Source organism: Colias croceus, chromosome 2, assembly GCF_905220415.1.
Source record: "Colias croceus chromosome 2, ilColCroc2.1".
Classification (NCBI taxonomy): Eukaryota; Metazoa; Arthropoda; class Insecta; order Lepidoptera; family Pieridae; genus Colias; species Colias croceus.
Window position 1 is genome coordinate 7,042,529 of NC_059538.1, and position 9,915 is coordinate 7,052,443.

General features: G+C 31.0%; 2 protein-coding genes across 2 annotated transcripts; one reads left to right on the top strand and one right to left on the bottom strand.

Moving 5' to 3' along the window:
- The first annotated feature begins 209 nt into the window (after positions 1 to 209).
- LOC123704795 lies at positions 210 to 4,368 on the top strand. Its single transcript, XM_045653298.1, has 5 exons — positions 210 to 237; positions 3,033 to 3,180; positions 3,258 to 3,300; positions 3,373 to 3,494; positions 4,264 to 4,368. The coding sequence occupies exons 1-5, from the start codon at positions 221 to 223 to the stop codon at positions 4,312 to 4,314; spliced, it is 381 nt and encodes a 126-aa protein (XP_045509254.1). The 5' UTR covers positions 210 to 220; the 3' UTR covers positions 4,315 to 4,368.
- Positions 4,369 to 4,471: 103 nt separating this feature from the next.
- LOC123704776 (hydroxyacid oxidase 1) lies at positions 4,472 to 7,911 on the bottom strand. Its single transcript, XM_045653277.1, has 9 exons — positions 7,742 to 7,911; positions 7,505 to 7,656; positions 7,291 to 7,411; positions 6,835 to 6,969; positions 6,613 to 6,741; positions 6,403 to 6,535; positions 6,148 to 6,267; positions 5,956 to 6,067; positions 4,472 to 4,799 (listed from the first exon to the last, which is right to left on the bottom strand). The coding sequence occupies exons 1-9, from the start codon at positions 7,873 to 7,875 to the stop codon at positions 4,732 to 4,734; spliced, it is 1,104 nt and encodes a 367-aa protein (XP_045509233.1). The 5' UTR covers positions 7,876 to 7,911; the 3' UTR covers positions 4,472 to 4,731.
- Between the last annotated feature and the right edge of the window lie 2,004 nt (positions 7,912 to 9,915).

Below are 9,915 nucleotides of genomic sequence, written 5' to 3' on the forward strand. Positions count from 1 at the left end.
GCTTTCGTGAGAAGTATAATATATAGCCGCGCATTAATTTTAATTTTACTTTTCCACATTTTAGTTACGCATTTTTATATTTCGAACTTTAGAACAATGAAATATTTTCTTCTAGTGCGTTCAAAAAATTCAGCGCGGCGATACAAACGTCGTTAATGTTCTACAAAGTTTAATAACGAACCACCAGCAAAATAATAAATTGTTCCACATTAACGATGGAATGTCGATATTTACCAGGTTTGATATTTGTGCATGTAGATATTTGATTATTAGTAAATATACATACAGTGGTGGACGTTTAATTAGAAACACGTAACAGGATGAAGTAGTCATCAAACTTATTTACTAGTGTATTAACGTATTAGAGATTAAGCATTATTATTTCATACTAGCTTCCGCCCGCGACTCCGTCCGCGCGGAAAAATTAAGAAAAATTAAGATTTATTTTTTTTACGTATTTTTCCGGGATAAAAAGTATCCTATTTTATGCCCAGGATAATAAGGTATAATTATACCAAGTTTCATCGAAATCGAACCGTTAGTTTTCACGTGATGCCTTCACATACAGACAGACAGACAGACAGACAGACAAAAAATTTTTTAATCACATATTTAGGTTTGGTATCGATCCAGTAACACCCCCTGTTATTTATTTTTTCAATATTTTCAATGTACAGAATTGACCCTTCTACAGATTTATTATAATATGTATAGATGTAGGTAATAGAACACCCGTTTATCTAGTTTTATAATAAATTGCTTAATTTTAATCAAATGTTAGCTTAACACGTTCACTGCGCCATCATTATCAAAGAACTTTCAGCTGGTGCTTTGGAGACCTAAAAGATCTCGAAACTTACCAACCCATTGGTGCGTTTGAGACCTAATCAGTCTCCTAAAGATACAGTTTTGAAAATAATTTATATCTTCCAGAAAACAATGACATATACTTCGAAGTTTTTGTGGATGAAAGATAGTCTATTGTTTTATATTTTGCTAGGTTCGCACGCAGTTATGACATTTGAATAAACTACAAATACCAAAAAAAAATTAGATATCGATTGTATCTCGTACCGCAACCGAAGATAGTTCAATATGTGTAGTAAGTAGTGATGGGAATGTCAGTAGTCGATTGAAATAGTTTTTTTAATTATGAAAAGTGTTTTTCATTAAAACATGGTAAGCACATTGATTGCGCGCATATGGTAACAATTCGTTTTCCGAACATTTTCCAAAATTTTTATTATACTGGACGATGCAGCAGTATAATCCGGCTTTGATTTTTTGTTCTTCTCCGTAGATACTGCTTTCCGAATCGGTGGTAAATGTTAAAAATATGTAATTACGTTTCAAAAGTGCTTGTAGAAGAAGTCTAATTGAATAAATAAATATTTGAGTTTGTCAGAAATCTCACCAAAATAAATAGATTTTTTACACTTTTTTCTTTTAAAAGAAATCATTGTTTATAAAAAATTATCAACACCTAGATACGCGAGTATTATTTCCAAAACGAGCGTGCTCCCACATCGATGCTAGGACAACACTAAACCGAATCGCGCAGCGCCCGCGCCGCCTACCCTCCCTCTCTTGCGTCTACGAGGCCTACAATACCACGAGTACCGACATATCTCCTATCGCAAGGAATGAATATAATTGCAGTACTGTGCGTTAGGAACCTAATCCATCTCTAATTTATTTTTTAATGTAATTGAACTCAGCTTTAAGTAGGAAGCAAATATGTATATTTGTCCTACTCATACTTAAAGAACTTTACAAGTTAGATCCTCCCGCAAGGAGTGAAAAAACACGATTATATTCAACGCACAAAACAAAAGTCCTGCAAGGGATCTAATAGATCTCGTAATGCAGCGAACGTGTTAAATTAATAAAATTAGACAACTTTAAGTGAAGTCTGATTTCCGAGTATTTTCAGTCTGGACAACAAATTAGAAACAGCATGGTTCGAGTGTTCCAAAGTCAAAAACCTGTTGAAATGCCGCCAATATTTTTTTCTTCTACAAATATTTGCCCCGTACTTTAAACATTCCATTTAAAAGTTTCTGAAAATTAATTTGCTTTGCAGTATAAATGGGTAAAAGTAAGATTTGTGGCCCATCAACAAGAAAAATAATTTTAAGTTTACATTTTAACAAAAACTGGAGTTACAGGAAAAAATCAAATCATTTAGAGTGTTCGATAAAAATATATTCAATGCTACCGTTTATTTAAAAGAGCATGGTACTTATGATTAAGTGCCTAAAAAAGCTCGACCATGAAAAACCACAAGTTGTTTAATTTTATTAATTTATGCTTATGTTTGTTTAAAATTAAGCAATTTCTTATAAAACTAGATAAACGCCGGGTGTTCTATTACATACGAAATAATACTTAATCTCTAATAGGTACGTTAATACGTAAATGTTAAATAAATTTGATGACTACTTCATCGTGTTACGTGTTTCTAATTAAACGTCCACCACTGTATACCTACCTATAATCTCTCTTCTTCAATCAATAAATCTTCTTACCTTATTAAGGTATTTATTTATCTATCTATTCTGACTCGTTTGAGAAAGAACGAGTAGACCGTATACTTTTAAAGACCATAGGTCCATAGGTTTAACCATAGGTTAAACTATTTTTTTATTGATTAAAATCCAAATAATTTTCATTCCATAATATATCAGCCCTTAGTTTATGTTAACCAACCAATTAATAATAGTTAGGCAGATCAAATAAAATGTTTGCGGGCAGCAACTTGGGGCAACGGTCAAGGGTAGAGCACAAGGGCTAATTAATAAGTAGAGATACAGGACGGCAAGGGCGGCAAATGCAAATAACAATTTATAAAAGTTTTACACTCATTGAAAAACTATTAATTTTTTACACGCGTTCGATCTTCAGTCACCTTCAGTCAGGCTTACCTCATAATAATTAATCACACAGTGCAGAGTAAATAATTCGTATGAATGCATTGACCAAACCAGCCACAAGGCTATCCGAATCAACTAATATCACTTTTTTTTAATCAGAGACATGATACAAGATTTGTCTTGTTTGGAATTATTAAACACGGTAATAGAAAATCTGGAAGATGATTGTATTGAATATATATTGCAAGCTAAACAAGTTTTTCAAGAATTACGCAATTTGACTCTCTCACATGGATGTTGTCCACAGGTATAAATCAAAAGTTTTGATAAAGCTTTATCTAAAACAAGAAAACATTTAAGTATATTGGTTTATATTTTTTGTAGGTTATACAATGGAAAACCATTATTTTTTACTCCTGTGAAAGAGGTAAGTCATTACTAATTAATCATTATTCAATTAAAGTTTTCAATGTTTTTAAGATTTCATTCTGATGTGTAGTTTTAGGAAACCGTGGAATTGTTCTTTGCGAAGGACAAAAAACCGAATTAGAAAATGTTCATACTGAGATTGGAAATGAAGGAGATGAAACGCAAAATTTGTTCCAAAATATTTTTCAAGAAGTAAGGAATTTTCATTTCAATAAAAATAACAAAATTCAGGAAGATAAAGAAAAACCACTACTGTATACTAAAAATACGAATAAGCAATCAGGAAGCGAACCGTCATTTAGAAAAACTATATTAAATAGGAAGAGTCATTTAAAAAAGTTGCCTCCAAAAACGTTCAGGAAGATCACGTCAAAAAATCAGGAAGATCTATCATTTTCATTTCTTTTAAATTCAAATAAAACTTCTTTACGACAGAACGTTCAACAGTCTGTTGATACACAAATAAATAGTTGTGGTACAAGTAAAATTATAAACAGTTATAGAAATAGTAACTACGTAAGTCGAGCAACAAATACGACAACAGTTCCAAATTATTTAGTTAATAGCAGTATCCTCACAAATGAAAACGAAATAGATTTTAACCCTGTTCATGCTTCAACACCGAAAAGGAAATATTATCATTCTTCGCAAGAAAACGTAACGGAATCGACATCACTGCAACAAAGCCACCCTACTTTTCGTAAACGTACTAAAAAGTATACTCGCGGCAATCCACGCAATATGAGTAAAATGAGAAATCGCTCCTTAAGTTCTAAGTTCTTAGACGTCGTTAATCAGTCTTGTACAACGATCATAAAAAGCTTTAAAAGTGTATTCAATTTAAATTCTTATAAGAAAAGCAACGAAGATGAAGTGAATGAAATTAATAATTTTCATAATGACACGTGTAGTTACAGTTTTACAAATTATATGCAAAAGAGGGACAATTTCTTTGCTGCAGAACGTAGTGGTCTCGAAACAGTTGAGTATGGAAAAGGTCTATCAAAATTGACACAATGCAGTTCATGTAACAATACACTTGATTTAAAAGAAAAAATGTTATTGGACCCACGCCTAAAAGACACTGTTAAAAAGCTGAAACTTGGAATAAACCTATTTGGATGCGACTTTAAGGTTAGATAGTGATAATAAAAAATAAAAAACAGATAATTATGAAATAATAACTTTATTAAAAAATTTCAACATTCATAATATTGTATTTCTTTTCAGAAAATTTCAAGGACATTTTGGCCAAACGAGAAATATATGACGCCTTCTCTATTATACAGTCTATATCGTAAGCTTATTAACAAACGATGAGGCTCTAAGAAATATAAATAAATTATATAAATAATGGAAAGTATTCTTATTCTCCCCAACCAGGTTGGGAAGTCCATGTCCTTAAGTAACTAAAATATAATATTCACTTTCATAGTCTGCTGTAAGTGGATTCATGACGAACCATGTCCCTTGTGATTTCATGAACTGTTGGTGTTCCTGTAACAATTTTACATATTATTTTCTCTTTCAATATAACTAAGAAATTATGTATTTATTCCTCTATTGTACCAAAGCACTGTGTTTCATTAGATCAAAAAAAATTCCCTGTGCTGTTTATTGTATTTATCGATCAAGGGATGTATTTAAAATGTAAGAGTAGAACACCCACGTGTCAATTTCTTATACTTTTTTTTTGAAAAAATGGCAAACTTTAGATGAATTTTTCATGAAAAATATAGAAATATATTCTGAAATCGTAACTGTCTAAGATATTTATTTTAAATAAATATAGACTTATAAAGCATCTTTGGGCGCATATTATCCAGTTTTAATTTATGGAAAACTACCTCCGAATACCGAGAAATATTTTTTTTTTCAGATTTTCATTTTTATTTTTTTTCTCCCTAAAAACGCAAAAGTGCGGCTTGTCACTAGCATAGAATTATTGCTCGTAATAAGGCCTATCACTCATAAAAAAACCACGCACTACAGCACAGGGAAATTTTTTTGATCTAATGAAACACAGTGCAAAGGTTGTCTGGAAGAAATCGCAGCGATAAGACCGCGAATTGTACTTAGTGTAAGTTATATTTAAGAGTTTGTATTTCTTGTTTTGTTATATTTAAGTGCAATAAAGTATTTATAAATAAGAAATCTATACTAATATTATAAAACTGAAGAGATTGTTTATTGGTTTGTTTGGTTGAATGTGCGCTAAAATGTTGTCAGTGTTAGCTTATCGAGCAAGGCTGTGCTAAGACCAATAGGAGCGAAAATACGGTTAAAATCGCTAGGGACAGCTAGCCCATAAGTTAATAAATAATTATGCGACTATTATTAGGAAGCACGAGACCGAGATAACAATTCGTTTTTCACCTTGAATCAAACAGGGTTATGCCATGTCGATAACCTATAATATTAACTACTATCACATCATGTACTATACTTTATGAGTTATATCTTTTTATCACTTCTTTATTAACTACTTAAGTTTTTAGTATCAAATTTATCAAACTCAGATTGTCGAGAAGAGAGTGCTTCAAAATGCCTTACTACATTTAATTGATCATTGGTAAAAAAAAAAATAGACAGAATTCAATTTTAATTAATTTTGACTACAATGACGTTCAGAATTCTCAAATGCATGCCTTACCTGCTATTTGCAGTGTGAATTCTAATTCTTTGCGCAGAATACTCAGCATCTTTTGAACGCCCTCTTGTCCTCCAACAGTAAGTCCCCATAAAGCTGGACGACCGACAAACACCTAAATACAAATAAATAAATTGTTTATTATTGTTTAGGTACATTGTAAAACTTTAATAAGTAATAGAAGTAGAATTATACCATTTTCGCGCCAAGAGCTAATGCTTTATAAACGTCCGTCCCACTTGAGACGCCACCGTCTAGATATACTTCTACGTTGTAGTTTCTAACGGCTTCAACTATTTCAGGCAAGGCTTCGATCTAAAAAATAAAAACACTATTTTAACTTTTAATATAATATTATACGGCTTCATATAGTGCACTTTTAAACTACCTATTTAAAATTATGGACATTTTTAATTGTGCTGTTCTACGTTAATCTAAACAAATAAATACCGTTGGTGGCACTCCGTCAAGTTGCCTGGCGCCATGGTTTGACACTAAAATACCCGAGCAGCCGGCTTCAACAGCTTTTATTGCATCGTCACCGCGCAATATTCCTTTAGCTACTATAGGGAGCTTTGTAATGCTGGAATGATTACAGTTCTCATGATAAATAACTTTAGTCAGTCATTATAAAAAAAATAGAAAAGTAACATTTTTTACCTCTTCAACCATTTAACTTCGTCCCATGTTAGTGTTTTATCGAATAGATTGTTGACATAGTTATTTAAACCACTGCCATCGGCAGTGCTGTGAATTTTCGTCGATAAGTGACCATCAAAGTTCGCTAATCTATAAAAAATGCAATGTCGGATTTCAATAAATATTCTTCCAATCTTATATTTTACTACTAGGTATATTTATTTATATAAAAATAAATCTTACTTCAAATGACGCGGTAGGGTAAATTTGTTCCTTACATCTGCCCTTCTTAAACCGAAAATAGGTGTGTCTACGGTTAGAGCAATTGCTTTAAATCCTGCTTTCTCAGCTCTTAAAACAAGTTTTTTCGTGATTTCTCTGGAAAAGTTAAAAATGAAAGCCATAAGAATATGAGTATTGGAAGCAGTGAGTATATGCAGAAATAGCGTTAGAAATTTTATTATTATAATTTTTTTTATAATGTAACTGACATAAATACTATGGTCTAAAACTAAAACTGCACTTAAACTGTCTCAGTTTCATAATTGAAAACGACAAATTTTATGTAAATTCTTAGATAAAAGTAGACCTAATAACTAATTGAAAAATTTTTTGTCCCCATTATATCGTCTCTCTGCAGCTAAGTGTAGAATATTCTATGTCCTAGAGTGAATTTGTTAATTGTAAATATAAAAATACCTGTCGTTATAAATATAAAGCTGGAACCATTTAATTGCACTTGGCGCTGCCTCAGCGACTTCTTCTATGGAACTAGTAGAAATAGTGCTCAATGTATAAATTACACCTTCGGCTTGTGCAGCTAAAATGTCAGGAGTTTTTTTTTATTTGTTAGAGTAAAAAATTGATATTAAGATGTTTTAACACAATTATGGAAAAAGACAAATATAAAGACCTTTGACATTAGCAGTTTCTCCTTCAGGATGTGCCATTCTCTGCATTGCAGTAGGAGAAATTCCAACTGGCATGGTCACTCTCTCTCCCAAGATAGTGGTTTGTAGATCGAAATGTGTAATTCCAACGAAACATTTTGGCCGAATTCGAAGTCTGGAAATGTATTGAATGCGTTCATATTATAGTATTTTCTCACTTAAATGAAGTCCATATAAAACTACATGGATGTAATGTTTACCTTTGAAAGGCACGTTTGTTTTCTGCTAGAGTGTATTCGTCAGTGGCTCCACTTTTATAATAATCCCTAGCAGCTTTAGGAAGCAATGCAGTTGCTGCATCTTCCAAATCTTTAATACTTATAAATTTCTCCATTATACTTGAATACACTGATCACACTGACCAATCTCCTTCAAAACAATTAGTTTATGTATGTGTATTTATTTGATAAGACAGTTAATGAGTTATCAAACGCACAATAGGGTCGTGGGTCAGAGCAGACGTAATATTTGCAAAATATTTTTTTATTATACATATGTGATAACAAGGTTTATAACATTTCAAAATAAAATAGTATTTTTGATATTGTGGCAATTAAGTAAAACACTCGTAAATTTCAAAATTTATTTTCGATTTTATAATATTTGTATGAATGCTTTTTAACTGCATCCCTTGATGTCAAATGCCTTTCCTTACATATTTGCCATAGAAACGTTATATAAAACTCAACCGATCTTATAACAAATCTAATAAATACAAATATTACAATTTCAAGCATATTATATGCTTGTGATAACATTTTAAAGAATGTTATATAATTTAATGAGAATCCGTAAGTATGAAAAATTGTTATAGCTGAGACATTTACGGTTTGCTTGAAATTAATATTTATAGGTCAAATTATTCATAATTTAACACTCGTGATCATTCTTCTTGATATAACAGCTATCCTTCGATATTTAAAATGTCATGAAGATGGTATTTAAGTATTTACAAGAAATAAAAATTTGCAATGTTCTGAGGAAACTAGAACTCTTTTGGCAGTTTCAATCTTACGTTTGAGATATCGACACTTTTCCATCACTCTTAGCCTAATCGATCACAATTTCACTTTCGTTTCCACAACTTTCTCCGCGAATATTACAAAAGATACAAAACATTTCGGAATAATTACTAAGCTATGGGAAATTAGAACCGCCAATTACCCTTCTACTATATATCCATCTTTGGTAATAAAGTTATTAACAATCAAATAACGGTCGATGCACCAGGTTTAACATATTTTACATAATATAAACGTCATAAAATCAGTGAAGCGTTCAGTGTCATGCAAATTTTATTAATATAAAATACTAAGTTATCCTAGCCAAGCGATACATTGGACTTAATTAATCCATTTGGTTCAAATAAAAATTAAAATAACATATTTTAACAAATGTACAGACTATCAGGTGCATGCAAATTGAGCAAATTAAATTCAAATAAGGCACAAAGTCTTTGCGATAAATTCTAAAAAAGCCTACCAAGAAACAATATCTCTTTAAATGATGCGGTGGTATTACTGTGTATTTATAATGTGGTTTACTATTATATTACTAAAGATGCTTATAATAATATTAAGAATTAACTCATTTCTTTGTATGAAGATAATATTTTGTGATGAATATACAGTTTTTGGATACGTTGTTTTCCTGATAGCCTGGATAATTTACATTGTATAGAAAAAATAAATATACAACCTTTAAGCAATATAAAAATAAATAACATATATTACAAAGCAGAACATTGACAGTGGCAACATATTCCTGTTAGACTAGTGTTTCCATACATCTATATCTACATTATCTAAACACTTGTTATTAGTTAAGCTAGCGATACATTCTCCAATATCGCACTGTAGAGTTCGTCTTAGGCCACTAATTGTATAATTTTGGCCTAAACGTTCATTTTTCTTGAGACCAATATCTGAAACGGTATAAGCCAATTCTTATTGACCACATTAGCAGCAGTTTACCACGATTATAATTTATTGTTACTCAATATTGATTCTATTTTTTGATCCAGGGTAAAATGTAGCCATCAACTAGTGTTACGGTAAAACCAACAATAAGGCTTTATATTACATAAGAATATTTTTAGTAAAATAAACAGTTAACTTGCAAAATTTTAAAATGCTGTTTTTATCATTTTTATTAAAATTAAACAAGGAATAAAATCGCATATTACCAAGAATAATAGAAAAGAATTTAATAATCGCAAACAATATCAATAATAATTATAAAACAAACGATCACAAACGTTTTCTTTGTTAGCACCCACAAACGGTCCGTTAATATAAAGCGATATTATTTGCTTTCAATATATTATCCTAAACCTTAACTATTATTTGTACTGTGAAAAATAAACTCGCGTGAT